At 37.6% G+C, this 18,952-nt stretch overlaps 1 protein-coding gene across 1 annotated transcript in view; it reads left to right on the forward strand.

The window, feature by feature from the left end:
* Tusc3 (tumor suppressor candidate 3) overlaps window positions 1–18,952 on the forward strand; it is a 146,576-nt gene that overhangs the window by 67,053 nt on the left and 60,571 nt on the right. Inside the window, exons 3-5 of the mRNA XM_005362535.2 lie at window positions 3,289–3,406; window positions 7,453–7,593; window positions 11,524–11,664. Of these exons, the coding sequence (XP_005362592.1) occupies window positions 3,289–3,406; window positions 7,453–7,593; window positions 11,524–11,664 (400 nt within the window). The remainder of the gene's footprint in view (window positions 1–3,288; window positions 3,407–7,452; window positions 7,594–11,523; window positions 11,665–18,952) is intronic.

An 18,952-nucleotide genomic window follows, 5' to 3' on the forward strand; every position in this document is an offset into this window, starting at 1 on the left:
ATGATCTTGAAGCAACTTGTCACTTTGTTAAGTCCGAAGCAGAAAGCAGTAGAATTAATGAAGACTCATAACTCCATGCTACTAAGTTCAGCTTCCCTCTGTCCCCCCCCTCCCCTCTTCTCTTTTTTCCCTGCCTTCCTTCCCCTTCTTTCCCTCCTCCCTCCCCGTTGCTTGTGGATCTGGATGTAGAGTTCTCAGCTACTGCTCCTGTGCTATGCCTGTCTCCTTCCCACCATGATGATGAGGGATAAAACCTCTGAAATTTATCTAGTTTATTTAAGCCTCAAAGGCTTTCATCTATATGTTGCTTAGTCATGGTGTCTCCTCATAGCCATAGAACAGTGACTAATACACTCCCCTTTTCATTCAGCCCAGGACCCTGTCCGGGAAACAGTGCTGCTCTCATTGAGAGTGAATCTTCCCACCTTCATTTTTCCAGTTATGAAAAGCCCTCAAAAGCATGTCTACAGGCTACACTTATCCAGATAATTATACATTGAGATTCTCTTTCCAGGTGATTATACTTGTATAAAGTCTACAGTCAAAACTAACCATCTAAGGATTGTATAGAATTTTTAGTTGGATGTTGTGATCTTCTAGATTCCAAAGAAGAATATGTACAAGATAGGCCACATGATTGTATAATAATTTAGGAACCTGTGTTTTCCCATCTTGAGCATTTTAAATGGGCTCCAGACCTTTATCATAATGGCACTTGCCCTCAGACACGTGGTTTTCTGACACAGCGCAGATACTGTTTGCAAACACACTCCTTTCAAAAGCCCCTGAAGCTGGTCACTGTTTACAGAATGGAGCCTCACTCCTAGTTATTTTCTTAGTCTTTCCTTTCCTTGTTGTCTAGATGAGGCCTAGATTCTGTAGAACATAGGACGCATTTGAGAGTGGCTCGTTTATGTGGTTTGCTATCTTCCTTCCTGTTAGTCTTGCTCAGAGCTTTAGTCATTCGAACAGACTCGTTTGTCCCAGATGTTTCCACTGACCGTGCTTCTAATCTGTTTTCCCCATCTAGTGTATGCAAGTGTAAGCCACATTTAAAACTGTGTTTCTTATTTCTGTGTTATGAATGTGTATGTCTGCTCCTCTGAGGTAGACAGTGTCAGCCATTTCTCTTTGTTACTGCAGCATCTACTTAAAATGCTGAATATAAACATATTTATGTTTTAAATTCCACATTTGCTTATAAAATTGACATTAACATGTCTCTCAATGATTTATTCACTATCATGGTGAGAGTCATAAATGGCATTCATTTTTCAAGTAGCATATGTTGCTTTTGTCCTGTTAGTGTCTCTTGTTGATGGTTTGCTCTTTTGAAGATAGTACAACTTGGTGTTGATCTGTAACAAGACTATTTGGGCCATGATATCTCTGGTGTTACCACAATGCCCCCCCCCCACATTTCACTGTGTAGTTATAGTTTATAAAAATAAAGTGAACCAAGTATTCAGTGAAATCAACTTAAATGAGAATAATTATATTATTTTTATAGTGAGATATATAAAATGTTCAATGTTCTTTCCCCCTAAATAGAGTGAAATATGTGACTTTTAGTCACATCCCACGATTGAGAATCTCTAATGCAGATGAATTTTATCTTAAAAAAAAAAGTCAAGGAGGAAAGAGTATTATTCAGTATCACTAACAGCAGAACTTGGTAAAAGTTTCAGGTTCTACCCCTGGACAGTCACTCTTTCTAAGTGGAACAGTTAATGTGCATGCAGCAAGTCCTTCTTCGCTTTTGTGGAGGGTTGCTGTTGCAGTCAGCAGCATCAGCAAGCTTACAAGGGTAGACTTGGAAGTGCCTTTCAAAAGACATGGCAGATTTGTACTGCCTTTTGAAGGAAGAGAGGGCTTTCTAAACAAAATGTCGAATGCATGCTGTAAGAATGGCCATGCCATTTTTGTGAGGTAGACCAAATGTGTTATGTTTCTAGAGCTGTGGTATGGGTGTGGCTGAGGTGTGCAGGATTTTGTAGTGGATTTACAATGTGGTTGTTAGAAAATTAACTCTAGAAAAAATAGAATGACAATGGTACAGAATTTAAAGGCAGAGAGAACTCACCTTTGATTCGTTGGTTTATTAACACAGATTTATTAAGAAATCTTCAGAGAACTAGAAATTATCTGATAGTTTGTGTTTGTGTAAGAGCTCCCTCTAGAATGTAAGCATCTTCAAGTCAAGGGCTTGTCATTTGTCATTTGCACATTGTTTTTCAATTTGTATAGATTTATTGATTGAGCTGTGAGTACACATATGCATATTTAATTGACTGATATATGTGGACCAACTTAAACATGAGATAGAGAAATCTGAAATGCCTGTTTTAGGATGTTTCATCAGAAGCTATTGTATACACAGATGCTGAAAAATCTAAAATATTATTTTATCCCTTGCTCTATTTTATATTGGTGGATTTTCATTTTATTTTTCTCATCACAAGAATGTTACTTCTTAATGATTTTCCATTTTCCTAGGTTTGATTTTCTATAACAAAATATTTTCTAATAAAATACCTGAATTTTGCAGTGTGTTTACATACTGTCTCAATGCCATCCCTTTAATACTATGGGCCTTGCATCCTTTATTTGCTGATATTGAGCCAGAGCCTGTTACTGTAGCTCCTCCATGTTTTCTTAAGATTTGATGGCCCTGTGTGTCTAGATATTATAATAGTCATAAACTAAAGTGATCTTTAAGTTTTCTCCTATGAAAGATAAAGTTTAGCTCACCTTACCATTAGAGTATTCCGTTTGATGAACACCAACAACACAGATAACATCATTGTGTTTCCTGACCCTTAATTGTAGATGATGTTTCAGGATCATCTGATTTATATACAAAAATTAATTAAGCACACCAATTCCATTACTTCTTATCCTCTACTTTGACATATCAAACCCTCTGTAGTGTTGCAATATTTAGAAGCATTTATAGCCTATACTATAAACAGTTAAATCTTTAAGCTGTGTATATATTGGTTAAAAAACTAGAAGGGATTCAGTCCCATGCATATGAGTAAGTGTAACTGTATTGTAACTACATGTTCATGAACAATAAACTTGTACTCTGATGTACTTCCTTTTAAAAAGTATTTGTTGATCTTTTTATGCTGTATAGTGGATTAGTTTGTATTTCATACAAGTGTTAATAAGATGATGGTCCCTACAGTAATTGGTTAGCTCTACCCCAGAATTACCTGTTCTGTTGATGGCTCTGTTCATTGTTTACTAATTTTTTTTTTTTTTTTGCCCCACTATCTGTTTCAGGCAAGCTAATGAGGAATATCAAATCCTGGCTAATTCCTGGCGTTATTCATCTGCTTTTTGCAACAAACTGTTCTTTGGAATGGTGGACTATGATGAAGGAACAGATGTTTTCCAACAGGTGAAAACTCTCTCGATATGATTTTGAAATGCATAACTGCGTTTGTTAGTTTTGATATATCTTGTCTACCACATTAAATACAACTCACTGAGTAAATAAGTGAGCATAGTAAGTAATGTGATGTGTTTAAAGTAGAGTTCATATTTGGAGACTACTAATTCCATCATTATAAAATTTTTGCCTTTATATTGTAGTAAAAGCATTTGCATTTTTATTTAGAAGAAATGTGCTTTTTAGCACACAGTGACAATATATGTGAATTAACTGTACTATGATAATTATGTATTGGTTAGGTTGTATTTCACACAGGCTTATGACATTTCATATAGTATAAGTTCAACCTATTTATTTTTTGTACATGTGTATGATGTGTGTGTGTGTACATGCATATATGCATGTGTGGATATGTGCGTACATGCATATCTGTATATATGGAAACAAGAAGTTAACACTGAGTATTTTCATTTTGCTCTCCATATTATTTATTGTTATTATGTGTACATGTGTGTGTGATCTATGTCTTGGTGTGCATGCCATAAATTGTATGTTGATGTCAGAGGACAACATTGTAGAGTTAGTTCTCTTTTTTTCACTGTTAAATTTTTTGGGACAGGAGGGAAGTTGGACTCAGGCTGCCTGGTTTGTACCATAAGGCATCTTCCTGATCCCTATTTATGTGATATGTTTATGAGATAGGGTTTTTCACTGATCCTGACCATTTGGCTTGTTTAGCTGACCAGCTGACTCATGGGGTCGACCTATCTCAAACCCCAGCCTCCATGCTTGGGCTGCAGACATGTGGTCCTGTGTTCAAGTACAGCTGATCTGAGCTGAGGTGCCCATGCTTCTGTAGTATGCGCTCTACACACTTAGCTGCTGCCTGAGTTACTTATTTTCTACTCCAGCAGTAGAATTTTATCTGTGTTTTCTGCTTGTGATGGCCTGGATCTCAGGCAGTGATGAAACTGTAAATCACCAGTGACCATGTGTGTGTGAGAGAACATTAAAGGACTTCCGAGGAGGGGTCACTCATCAAGTAGGACCGATACCTCTTGTGAGGAGAATAGCAGGAGGGCAGGAGCGCAGAGTCAGACATGGGAAAGCCAGCATTGAAACGCTCTCTTGAGAGCTAGGAAGAGAAGCTTCCTCAGACACCCAGCCTCGCCCTTCACCTAGATCTTACACATTAATCCTCACAAATTTCAGAAAACAAACTTCTCTTAAGTCACCTACTCAGTTACAGCAACACGTGTAGATGTGTGCTCAGAGGCGGTCTTCTCAGTAGACTCCGCCTTGTACTTGGGCAGGAGGATGCTAGTCATCGCTGGTGGGACTGTCACCGTGAGTCCTGACCCGGACTTTTGACCAGCAGTGCACTCTGAGTGTTTCATGTGTGTTCCTGAGTGATGCTGCCCGATGAAGCAGTCGGAAATGGTATTGTTGCCATGGTTATCCCTAGCCTAGAGTGGTAATCTGTTGACATGTGGCATAAGATACAGTGTTGGGACACAGACACGTTTTGTATCACCCTATGTGTGAGACTTTTGGGGGAGAAATGAAAATGAACATCTACTCCTCAGATCGGGAACTGATAACAGACCAAAATAATGATTCTACACAAATCCAACTTGGGAGCCAGTGTGTTTATTGGGTTTCCTTAGGAGTATGGATAAGAGTTCGCTGGCATGAACAGGGATGATTTCCAGGGACGTCACGAATAAGTGATGATTCATAAAAGCTGCAAACCCCAAGCTCTTTGTATGACTTGCAGGCATTTCAGGAGGGTGGGGGTGCACAGTCTCCTGCAGACAGCTCCAAAGCCTATTCTGACAGCAGTTGCTTCCCGCTTTTATAACCTTCCTGAGGCTCTTGGGAATTCTTTTAAGTTTCAGCTCTCCAGGCTTTTAAGGTTGTTTACTGCCCAGGTCTCACAAGCCTCCCTCTGTTCTCCAGGAGGTGTTATTTCAATTCAGAGAAGATTCCTATTCCTCTTTGACACATATATAAATACATATATGAAGCATACACAATTTATTGATGATATGATGTGTGTTGTATGATATATGCTGTGGTATGTTAGAATTTGTCAGGTTTTTACCACATTATAGGAACTGGTTTTGTAATTCAGTTTTATAATGAACTTGTTCAAATTTCTATTATTTATGAAATGGTTGCTGTGGAGTTGCTTCTGCAGAGCCTTGTGCTGTAGTGGCAGTGTAGGGCGTGAAGTAGAACATCTGAGGTCACATTCTAGCTTTACCTCGTCATAGTTGAGTGAGTTGAAGTTTTCATCGTCTGTGCGCTATCTCTGGAGCAGGAGAGATAACGTGGGGGATTATTAGAGTGAGGTATTAACCTGTGAAGATGCTCAGTTGTAGTCCCGAGATGTGTTTACTAATTGCTATTGTATTAGTATAAATTAGCAATAGTATTAGCATACATTTGTCAACCTCCTCACACTGCGTATTTTTTGCAGATGTTGGCTAAATCTAAATTATACGGCAAGAGTCGAAAGGCTAAACAAATGAATACGAAGAAAAGAAACAGAACAAAAATGTAATCTCCAGATATCTTTTAGAAAAATTAATTGCCTAAGTGCTGTCTTTGACTGTCCAGAGTAAGAATAACTCAGAGTGGGCAATTTAAAGTGAACCAAGTGTATAGACTCACAGTTACAAAGGACACAGAGACTAACACAACAGTGTCAGCAGCGTATGAAGAACTCCCTTTTGTGTAGCTGTGGGAGAAGAGCAGAGAGGCCTTTTGTGTAGGTGTCCATCATGATGGTTCCACTTTTACAAGTGGCAATTTAAATTTAGCAGTGGGGTGTGTGTGTGTGTGTGTGTGTGTGTGTGTGTGTGTGTGTGTGTGTGTGTTGAGAGAATAAACAGAAACCAGGGCAAACAGAGACCAAGCATCAAGCATTCCCTATCCGCCTGGAGCATTTACGGTAATGTGGTGGTAAATGAGAGTTTGATAGCATTCACAGTAGTACAAATGAGAAATATTTTATATAGATATATTGCTTTTGAGACTTCAGTTTGTCTTTGCTAAGCTGTGAAGACACAGCTACAGGTAGCGTTTATTTACGAGCCAGGAGCTGTTTTGACTGGATTGTAAACATCGTCATCCTCACAGCTAAGCGGTCAGGGATAGCCACACCTGTTGACTGCTGTCTTCTACCAAGTTACTTGGTTGTGATTTCCATTCTCATTGAGTGAATCTCTTTGCTTTTTCTCTTAAGGTCTTTTAAATTTTATCCCCAGATATCAGAAATTTAATACACTGATATTGTAATTAGCTCTTTTATCAAATACCCTTTTATTTTCGAATGTATTTTTAATAAACACAAGATGCAGTGTTTTCTTTCTTGTATTTTATGAGTAAGAATTTTCTTTATAAAAGTTTTTCATGCTTTAGACATTTTGACATAACTTATTAAGAACTTGAATAGAACCAGACTAGCAATCAGACATTTTTCTTATCTCTTATATATTCAAGTTGTTTATAACAAAAATACTTGTTCATGTTGCTTATTAACCATCAACAAAGACTAATTTTTAAATTTTTAATAAGAAATATGCCTTACTTGTAATGTGCTTGAAATGAATTTTTCATGTGCTTCCATTTCTGTTCTGTTTGTAGTAACTCCTACAGAGGGGAGTGCTCCACCTGCTGACAGCTCACAGGTTCCCCATGTGCCCCTGCTGGCAGATCGCAGGGTTTCTGTTTGCACATCCAGGCATTTTGCATCATTTTTTTTTTATCATAAAAGTCTAGAGAGACAAGTAAAACGAGTCAAAATATCAAATTGGGGACATGAATGGTATGTTAAACGTGACAGTTCAGACAGCTTAAGCAAACTGAGCCATTCTGCTTCACTAAATTGTGTATCAAGATGAATAAAACAAACTCCAGAAAGCCATGCAGACTTTCCTAATAAATTCTTTCCTCTGAATTTTCAAATACGAGCACGTAAGATGTTGATGAATGACACGGAATATTCTGGTGGTGTTACAATTATCATTTTATCACTTGCTTTACAGCTCAACATGAACTCTGCTCCCACATTCATGCATTTTCCCTCCAAAGGCAGACCCAAGAGAGCGGATACTTTTGACCTTCAACGAATTGGATTTGCAGCTGAACAGCTAGCAAAATGGATTGCAGACAGAACGGATGTCCATGTATGTTTTTACTCACTACAGTAAATATGTGTATGTGACTATGTATTATACGTACACTCAGATATGTTTATGTTGATTAGCTTGGTTTGCTAGACTGTTGTAATGAAGCAACAGGATTTTTTTTTTTGTTTTTGTTTATCTGTGGCCTTTTAAAACTTTTCCTGCTTAAAGAAAACTTTGTTTTTGCCATGCTAGATTGAACCCAGGACCTATATAGTCTGAATATCTGAATATATATTCTACTATTCAGCTACATTCTCTGCCTGTGAAACCTTGACTGAGCAGCTGCTCTTACTAGTTCCTTACAAGAAATACTAGAGACCTAGAGGATAAGAGCCCTTACTGTTCTTAGAGAGGGCTAGAATTAAGGTTTTTTAATTGCTTTATTGAGCTATATATTGTTTCCAGTCCCCTCCCTCCCTTCCCACACCTCTTTGACCCTCTCTCATGATCCTCATTATCCCAATTTACTCAGGAGATCTAGTCTTTTACTATTCCATGTAGATTAGATCCATGTATGTCTTTCTTAGGGTCCTCTTTGTTGTCTAGGTTCTCTGGGATTGTGAATTGTAGACTGGTTTTTCTTTGCTTTTTGTTCTAAAATCCACTTGTGAGTGAGTACATATGATAATGGTCTTTCTGGGTCTGGGTTACCTCACTCAATATGATGTTTTCTAGATCCATCCAAATTTCAAGATGTTATAATTTTTTTTATGTTATATCGTACTCCATTGTGTAAATATACCATATTTTTTTTATCCATTCTTTGGTTGAGGAGTATTTTAAGTTGTTTCTAGGTGCTGGCTATGACAAATAATGTTGCTATGAACATAGGTGAGCACACCCTCTCCAGCATAAGTTGTTATCAGTGTTTTTGATCTTGGCCATAGAATTCAGCTCTTAATACCTAGGTCAGGCAGCTAACAGTCACCTATAACTCCAGGCCTAGGGGCTCAAATACCCTCCTCTTTCCTCCTTGGGCATTTGAAATCAAATTCATACACACGTATACACACACATACACACACAAACAATACATATATTTTAATTTGATCATTATTATTTTACTCAACTCATAACAATAAATGAAAATGTAAAATAAAAGCAAAAATATTTACAGTCAGTTAAAGATATACTAGCAATTAGAAGTGATCCTGGCTTGTCTACCTATCACATGTGCATTTAATTCTTTAGTTGTATTAATTATAAAATACAAATGGAAGATATTACAAATCGATAGTGCACTCAAAATGGAAATAGTACCAGTTTTAAGAATACATAATTTACATAGCTTTATCTGTTATCTTTGTAGCATGTTTGCTTGGTGATTTTTATTTCTACTCCAATATTCAGGTCCAGTTCCTCTGCTTTGATTTACATACACAGATTCACTTTTTTCCATAAAATTTTATAGGATGAATTATGCTTATTATAAGCATATTGAGATTGGGAGTCTCGTGAATTCACAAAGGTTGACATTTTATAAAAAGCGACACAATACAAACTGGAATCCAGTCAAATGATGTTTAATGTTTTCACCTTTGTGATCCAGTTCAGAGTCAAATCATTCATTTAGTTACCGTGTGTTTTAAATATCTTTTAATCTGCAGCATTTTGATAGCTTGTGGGTCCTTTTATATCTAATAGCTTATATTCATTAAGACAGTGTCCATAATCTTGTTCATCACAATTTTCTCTTAGAGTATTTGTTACCAATTCTTCCTGAATCGCTTGTCACCATGGTGGCTAGATTTCTGGCTCTTTCTCTGAATTCCTTGTTAAGTTTCACCACTCTGTTGATTGTGGGAGACCCACTAACTTTGTGAAAGATTATGTTTATTAATGATCTGCTCAAAATTTCTTTTGTAGTGTTCTTTTAAAATATTGTCCAGTAGTATGATTTTGTATGTCAAATACAACTTTTTTACCTAAGAAGGGACTGTTGTTTCTGAGGTTAGTCGTTTCTTGGTGGTTCTTTTCTGGACAGGGTCCAGCCAGCACCGTATCTTAGATATAAACTGGCCAGGTGAGATCTCCCTCTATTGAGACTGTGCCCACTGAGGGGAAAAACTGTGGCCATCCTTTTCTTGCTCTACTGATAGAAATTACACATCAAAAGCCCTAAACTTTCCCTGGCTCCATTCTTTGCCACTTATTCTCTCTCTCTCTCTCTCTCTCTCTCTCTCTCTCTCTCTCTCTCTCTCTCTCTCTCTCTCCACTTGCACTTGGCATCTCTCTCCCTGCCTCCTCTTCTCCCCCTCGTCATTCCTGTCTCTTCCTACATGTCCCTGTTTTTCGTTCCCTGTACCCGTCCCTTCTTCCCCCTTTCCTCTCCCAGTGGTTGTTGTTGTTTGGTATGGAGTACTTCCTGCCTTTGGAATCTGTTATCTTCTTGTTTTCCCTGCCACTTCCCTGTTACTCTTATTTCTAGTTCATTGCTATTGTTAATTAGCTGAGTGCTAAAATTGCCCAAGATTTGACTATCTTGAGTGTCCTCCCTCCCCCACATTTCCCCCCAGGCTCCTGGTTCCTGAGACATGGCTTCATAACTGTTTTCAAAGCATGCCCTTATTTTCTGGTACATTTATTTTCTATAGCTCTTGATTTTTCTCTGTACTCTACCTAGCATTCAATTAACCATGTCGTCAGAGTATCCTGGTTCTTTTAAATAGAAAATGTGACTACAACAACGATCTGAAATTTATAAATCATGAGTTTGTTCCAGTTGTATAACTTTGTAAATCTAGCTTTTATGTAGTACATTAACATGGATGTGAATTGACAGCCTACAGGATGGAGTAAATATTTACGTATTATATTTTCTGAAGACTTACCCACATATCAAGGTGTATGTGTGGCTCTTAAACTGAATAACAAAATACCAACTCTCAATTAAAAATTAATCTGAATAAACAATTCATTGAAGAAAATGTAAATATGGCCCGTAAGTACACAGAGAAAAATGTTCTTCATCATTACATTGCAGGCAAATCCAAGCCCAGACTATAGTGAGATAGTACATTATACCCAGGCAGCTGTCTAGAGCTGATATGGGATGGCTGGTGTTGGCAGAGAAGTAGACTATTGGGAACATTACTGTGCCCCTGGAGGATGGATACTGGCGCTGGCACTTCCCAAATAGCTTCCTCTTTCTTCAGTTGCATGTGGAGCGTCTGTGGTATCTGTGAAAGAGTAATGAAAGCATAGATTCCTGCAAACATATATGTGGACACATCTCCTCATGCATGCTGTAGTTGCTTGTGAAAGTAGAGGTCAGCTCGGGTGCATACAGGAATAATTTCACTTCTGAGTCATGTTTGAATAGCTTTGTTAAACATAGCATTTAAAATCTCTAGTTGAGATAAGTTACATGGGCCTACATCTTGCCTTACTGTGTACTAGCTACCTTGCTGTGTGATCCAGAATAGCTCTGGGCGTCATATGTAGCATTTGCATAGACCCCAGCATACAAGTAAAAGGAACAGAGTATCTCTGTACAGCCAAGTTGTTCAAAGCATATATTTTTGATTTGTTAAGAGCTCATTAAATATAGTGTCAAAGCTAGGTGTGAAAAATAGGATGTCAGTTCTCTGAATTCTTGGTGTTAAGGTTAGGAATACTATAGGTCAATTATGCTTCAGTGGATGGCCCCAGTATAGTAGTCTATGGACAGCACACTGGAGAGGGACAGCACAGAAGAGAGCTAATAGCTTGTTGTTAAAAAAAAAAATAACAAATAGAGGATGGAAAGTTGAGGGCACATCTGGGAGGAGCTAAAGGGAGGCATTGGGAATAAATATGATCAAAATACATTCATTGTGTGTACTTCTCAAAGAAAACTATAAATTAGTTAAAGTGGTGATGACTAGAATATGATTAGAAGTATTAGTTTTTATTCTTCACTCATTTGATTATCATTTCTTTTTGCAGATTCGAGTTTTCAGGCCACCCAACTACTCCGGCACCATTGCTCTGGCCCTGTTAGTATCGCTGGTTGGTGGCTTGCTCTATCTAAGGAGGAACAACTTGGAGTTTATCTATAACAAGACTGGTTGGGCCATGGTATCTCTGGTATGTTATCACATATCCTGCTGCCTCTGCTCCTTGTGAAATTGTGTTTTATAGTAACAGAAAGCCAGATTGTTATTGCAGTGAAAAATAACCCAAATGAGATGCCTTCTTACTTTTATAAGTAAAATAGATTAAATTTACTATTCAGCTTAAACTATGTATATGGTTTCTTCCATTTTTTACTATTAAAATGTAGTGACTCTAGTATGTGGCACATTCTAAATGTTAGTGAAATGTATCTTGAGCATGTCTGTAAGTATGGTAATGAATTAATAAGAATTAGCAGTTTGGACTAATTTGTTAGCTATAGAGATTTGGGTACTCAGTTTCCTCCAGCGGTTGTTCTTCTACCTCCACTGTACGCTTGTCTTACTTGTTACACTTGTTACTGGTTATAGAACAATGAGACACAGACCTTTCTGTAATGAGCCAGCTGTGGGGCTACAAACTGGTAAACACACACGTACAGTGCAAAGTTGAATAGGCTGTTTTGGAATACACAGGGAAGGTGCCATCCGGAAGGGAAGGGAAAATTGGACAGGCAGCCTAAAGTGAGACAGCAGCTGAATTTTGAAGAGCAATGGAATTCTGAAGTAGTTATGGACAATGATGGGGCAGAACAAGATAAAAGTGAACTGTCGTGTGCAGTGCAATGGCAGTGGGGAGCACAGAAGGCGTTCTAGGCACACACCGTGGGATTAAACTGATGTTAGGATGTTACACTTCCAGCAGTGGGAAGTGACTGAGAGCGCCTCTGAAAGATGGGCGATGGGTCCAGGCCATGTTAAGACTAATCCAGAGGGCTGGAGAGATGGCTCAGTGGTTAAGAGCATTGCCTGCTCTCCCTAAGGTCCTGAGTTCAAAACCCAGCAACCACATGGTGGCTCACAACCATCTGTAATGAGGTCTGGTGCCCTCTTCTGACCTGCAGGCATACACACAGACAGAATGTTGTATACATAATAAATAAATAAATAATTTTTTTTTTAAAAAAGACTAATCCAGAGAATGTGCTCTTACTTCATGTTCTACAAAGCTGGATTTTTGTCTGTACCTAAAATCATCCTTTTTATTATTTTTAAAAATAATTAGCTAATAAAGGAGCCAACCAGATTGTTTGGTGGTAGAGGCTCTTGCTGCTGACATTGTCCACCTAATTCAGTCTTCAGAGTCGGTCTGTAGAAGGAGGGTGACAGCTGCAGCTTGTCCTCTTATCTCTGCATGCTCTGACACTCCCCTAAGGAATAAGCATAAGATATTAAGAATTAGTGCAATAAAATGCAAAACGCCTTGAAAAGTGGCGTGATTACTATTTAAGACTTCAGTTGAAATATTAGTATTAAATTATAGATTACAAGGATGGAGAGACGACTCAGTGGTGAAGTAACACTGCTTAATCTCCAGAGGTCTTGAATTCAATTCCCATCTATAACTGTGGTCTACAACTGCCTTGTGGGATCTGATGCCCTCTTCTGGTGGGCATATGTATCTGCAGACAAATCACTGAAGATAAAATAAATATTTTAAAAAACAAAATTCTCTTCTTCAATATAAATAGAGACTCAAAATTTGTATTATAGAAGTAGTCTTAAACTTTTACTGGAAAATAGAAATATTTCCAAATATATGAAGGATTATTAAATTTTCATTTTTCAGTAATTTGAAATATATGCTAGGAAAGCAAAATTTGTAGCACTGGTTTAAGGAATTGTCTGCTGTCTTATATATGTGTATGTTTGCGTATGATAGGAATAGCAGATAAAGGCTAACTTGGTCCTGGCTCACACACTGTTCCTATGTCTTAAGTTGTTCAGTATCATATTTAAGTTGATGGGGATTAGCTTAAGATGTATGTTGTTATCTTCAGAGGAATAGCTGGGAAAAAAGACAGAGTTACCGTTAAAAACTCAAGGTACGGGTTAAAGTGGAAACTACTACACAGGTAGATACGGAAACAACACAGGGAGAAAGCCATGTGACATAAAAAAATAAGAGACTTAAGTTCAGTCACATCAATGTGTTCATTGCATTACGTGCGAACATGTTTAGCATGTATTGATGAAGCAGAGGTTGCCAGACTGGATCCATTAATGCTGTAGCAAACTGGCCTGGATGCTACCAGGCCAGTGTATTCAGGAGCATGAGGTTTAGTATTGCATATCATATTTCTTCATGTTTAAATGACCTTGTTAGAAGAAATAACAAAGCTGGTTCTAAAGTTCATATAGAAAAGCAAAAGCTTTGGAATATTGAGGTAATTTTTCTAAAAGAAGAAAATCAGAGGCCTCAGATGATTTTGTCTTACCTAAAGCTGTTGTGATTAGAGTAGTGTGGAACCGGCCTGTGACTTCACACCTAGCCATGCTGGTAAGCTTTCAACTGAAGAAAATGTAGGAAGCTGTGTGAACACCCTTCTCTCTCCTGCACAGCTCTCTATAATTCCTTCTATGTTAGTGCAGCAAGGCCTCATGGTGTCTTTAAGAGAGAATAGGACCTTACTCATTCCATCATGAGGATGGATAGAAAATTTCTTCCTGTTTAAAGATAGACTAAAAATCCTGAATATCAGCAGGAAACACATCATGGCTTACGGTATGAGCATGAGTGTACTCCAGGATTCAAGGTTGGATTAAAAATGTAAAACTACAAGAAAAAAAAAAAAGAAGAAGAAGAAGAAGTGCTGGGAACTCTGACTGGTTTTGGTCCTGTTGTCAGAGGACTATGAGAATGGCTTGTGTTGTTTCCCACTGTTTTTAGAATTCAGTTTTTAGGTTTTTCCATATAATCTAGTATGCAAACTTGACTAGGAATGTGGAGTCAAAGGAGCAGACAGATCTAAAATTTTGCATGTACAGTCTAAGCATTGCTGGTGGCGTGTGCTTTCAGTCCTTAGGACCAGTTTCTGAAGTGCCCATGAGCCCCTCAGAGTCCGTCATAATTTCAGTAGCACTCCCTAGAATGTCTAAAGGATGCATTTTGCTGTTCATGAGCTGCATCCCGCTCAGTTACTTCCATCTGCACATGCTAGTTCATTGAGTTTCAGGCTGTCACATCTATTAAGGTTGGGAACAGAGCTGTAGGCAGCCTCTACTCACTTACTGAGCCTGTGTGAGGTAGCATTGCTGTGTGAGTACCAGATAAGGAAGAAGGCAAATCCAGCTTGGGCTGGACCAGCAGAGCAGCAGAGCAGCTGGTCTTAAGCCCTACAAAAGGGAAATGCATTTTGGGGGTGGGGTGGTTAGGCAGTGTTTAGGAGGGAAAAAGTCTTGAATGAGAGTGGAGGAAGTTACTCAGCTAAGGTGTCTCAGCCAGGTCTCGTGATAATGTTTCCATGGGACTGATAATTGCCTTATCTGAGGTCCCTAAATGACCAAGAATACTCTTGTAAGCGTGGGTGGCTTAGTATTGTCATCCTTGAATCCTTGACTCAACTTTCTCCAGGACATGTGATAGAGTAACTGTATACCAAGTGTAGCATAGGAGAGGCATTCTACCGTTCTCCACTGCTGTGAGCCCTTTTGATTACTTACCTCAACCTTGAAAGATGAACACACAGGGTGTTCTATGACCTCTTCAAATATTAAACAGAGAAAGCTAAGATGACTAGGAGGCAAATGGAATTTAAGACATATAGAAAATAATTGACTTATTATTTCATAATAAGTAAATGCAGATGAAGAGTTTAAGCCTTTGGCTAAGGATGCATATAGCTTGAAAGTAAAAGACTTAAAGGGTCTGTATGTAAATGGCAATTAAATGAGAGCAAGAGTGCCTATACTTAACATATAAAATGCAGAAGAAAGATGGGTGTTATATAACAGAAGGAGCCAATTCACTAATGCTTCTGTAAGGTATGTTCACAGCTTTGGAGGATCTAAGTACAGAAAAGAAACGTTAGTAGGAGTAAGGGAAGAAATAGTCAGCCTCCCTTAGGGGATTTCAGTTGCCTGCTTTCAACAATAGAGAAATCAGCCAGACAGGAGACCGTTAAGGAAACAGCTGAAGGGAGGAACACTATGGAACAAAAGAACTCAAGAGACGGAAACAGGAAACACTTTGCAGCAGCTGCAGAATACAGATTATTCTCAAGTACGCAGAAGACTTTTTCTTGGATAGGTTGTATATTGGAATACAAAATTAGGTCTTAATAAATTTAGTAATACAGAAATCATATTAAGTGTTTTCTTTCTGACAACATTGGTGTGAAACTAGCAGTCAGAAAAATCAAAAAATTTACAAATATTTACAAATTAGCAAACTTCTGAACAATTACTAATCCAAGAAGGAGATTAAAAAATGAAAATGTAAACTCAAATGGTCAGAGGGAGACTGGAAGGAGAGAATAGTGTAATTTTATTTTAATTGAAAGCAAGTGTAGCATAGGCAAACCTTTGCAGCACAGCAGAACCCTTGCAGAGGGAACTTACAGCAAGTCACAAGGCAGCCAGAGCTTGCGATGAACAGCCTACCGTAAAGAAAAAGGATAGAGGAAAGCCAAAGTTCACAGAAGACAAAATCAGATTTCAGCAAGACTTGGAATAGATGGCAAATTCAGTCCAGGCCTCTATAAAACTTTTTTTTTTCTGATAAAATGACAACAATGAGAAAATCTCACATAAAGAGAGGTTGCGTCATAGTCTGTGCTTTACTAATAAGAAGGACTATAAGCAACACTATAAAAGCTGTACACTAGTGCCTTCTTAGTGCAGCAGGCAGCGCCTCAGTCTCATAAAAACTGTACACTGTCAAATTGGATGACCTAAAGGAGGTAGGTAAGTTTCTAGACACATAGAACCTACGAAGGCTAAACCAGGAAGGGATAGAAAGGCTGCACATACGAGTAATGAGAAAATAGATGAGTGTCATCAGTCTAGAACTAGAAAAGAATGGCTTCTCTGAATTCTATCAAACATGAAAATATTAATGCTACTAGTTTTTGCTTTACAAAAATTAAAAAAAAACTCCAAAAAATTATAAGACCACCAGTACCCCCAAAGTCAGACCAAATACTCTAAGAAACTACAGGCCAATATTCCTGAATAGCATAGATTCAGAAATCGTCAATAAATTATTGGTAGACCAAATACCAATACTACATTTAGCAAACCACAAGTGTGATTACATAAGACTTAAGATTTATCTTCAGATGTAATATGGTTGATTATATGCAAATACATGGTAATAATATGTAATATTAGCAAAAGGAAGTCTCACATCCTTGTGATTATTTCTGTATTGAAAGTCTTTTAATTACATAATCTTAAAAATTACTATGGGAGCAAAGTTTTTCAGTATAACAATAATTTTATGTGACTAGAATTGACCTCATACTTAGTGGTGAAAATCTTAAAGCTTCTCAGAGAGCAGGACCTGGACATAGATGCTGACCCTGCCATCTGTTCTCAACATTGTATTGGATAACCAGAGCAGTTAGGCGAGGGAGAAATAGATGTTATTTATACAAACCAACAACGCAAAGAAGTAAGCTTCCCTACAGAAAACTAAAGCTACCCTGATATGGGATTCCCTTCTGTATGCTGTGATTACCATTAATGAATAAAGAAAATTGGCTTGGCCTGATAGGGTAGAACAGAGATAGGCCGTGAAGCCTTAACTGAATGCCAGGAGAAAAAAAGAGAGGAGTCAGAGAGAAGCCATAGAGTCGCCAGAGTTAGATGCTGGGAACTTTACCATACAGATGAAGAGAAATGGGTTAAATTAATATAAGAGTTAGCCAATAAGAAGCTAGATCTAACAGGCCAAGCAGTGATTTGATTAATATAGTTTCTTTGTGATTATTTTGGGTCTAAGCAAGCTGGGCAGCTGGAAACCAACAAGCGGCCTTCTCCAACAACACCCAGACCAAAAAAACCTTAGTCAGTATTTACAACTTTCAGTAATAGGTGATCTAAAGAATTAATAAAATATTTTCATCCGGGCGGTGGTGGCGCACGCTTTTAATCCCAGCACTCGGGAGGCAGAAGCAGGCGGATCTCTGTGAGTTCGAGGCCAGCCTGGTCTACAGAGCTAGTTCCAGGACAGGCTCCAAAGCTACAGAGAAACCCTGTCTCGAAAAAACAAACAAAACAAAACAAAACAAAAAAATATTTTCAAAAATTAATAGTGACTATACACTTAATAAGATTTTATGTAAAAGAGAAAATAATCTTGCAGTAGTATCAAAATGAATAAAAATAATTAATAATAAAGATAACTAAAGAAACAAAAAAACTTCATACACTAAAAAATAAAGATGGTAAGAAAGTAATATAAAAAGGCAAAATGAAATGGAAGAAGTTACATTGTTAAAATGATAAAACTCAGAGGAATGTACAGGTTCAATGTAATTAGCCCTTATGGCTTTTTTTCTTTTTACACAGAAATGGAATAGTACAATTAAGGTTTTATGGAACCACAAGACTGGATAACAGGGCAAACCTATAGGCATCACACTTTCTGATTTAAAATCTTTCAAAGCTGTAAACATTTAAAAGAGCAAGCTATTAATATGAAAACAGATGAAAAGAGAAATGAAAATGAAGAAAGAACTTGGAAGTAATTCTACATCTGTATAGTCAGCTGATGTTTAGTACAGGCAACAAAAATACATATTAGAGGAAGGATAGTGTTTTCATCAACGGTGCTGGAAAAACTCTACATCATCATGCAGAATAATGGAACGAGACCATTTTTATACAATACGGTAAAACTCAAAATGAATTAAATATTGCTGAATGACTTTATTCCTAGGTGGTTGGTTAATAATAACCTTCCCTTTCATTTCCTTTTCTCCCATTGTATAAAATGAGATTTTTTTTCATTCTGTACTCTTCTGAAAAATCTTCCTCAGTTCTAAGACTTGTCTATAGAGTTTATAATACCTCTGACATATAGAATTACTGGTACTGTGGCAAATGATGATAATTTGACTTTGTGCTTTCCTGATTACCTTTTCTTTTGATTTTATTGGTCAAACTAAGACTTTGACCATTGAATAAGAGCTGAGAAAGTTTGTATCTTTGTGTTGTTTCTGATTTTAGAGGATCATTTTTCCATTTTCTACTAATTAGTATAAAGTTGGCTGGCTGTATTTTACCGTGTATAGTAATTAACTTTGTTGAGCTAAGTTCTTTCTATTCCTAGTTTTTTTGGGCTTTCATTTTGAAAGTACTTTGTTGAAGTCTTGTTCTGATGTTGTATTCAAATCCTTTGATTTCTGCCCTCGCACATAATTATCTTATATAAATTTGTATTTGTTGAAACATCCTTGAACCTTTTGACTTATGGA

The sequence above is a fragment of the Microtus ochrogaster genome, linkage group LG7_11, assembly GCF_000317375.1.
Source record: "Microtus ochrogaster isolate Prairie Vole_2 linkage group LG7_11, MicOch1.0, whole genome shotgun sequence".
Classification (NCBI taxonomy): domain Eukaryota; kingdom Metazoa; phylum Chordata; class Mammalia; order Rodentia; family Cricetidae; genus Microtus; species Microtus ochrogaster.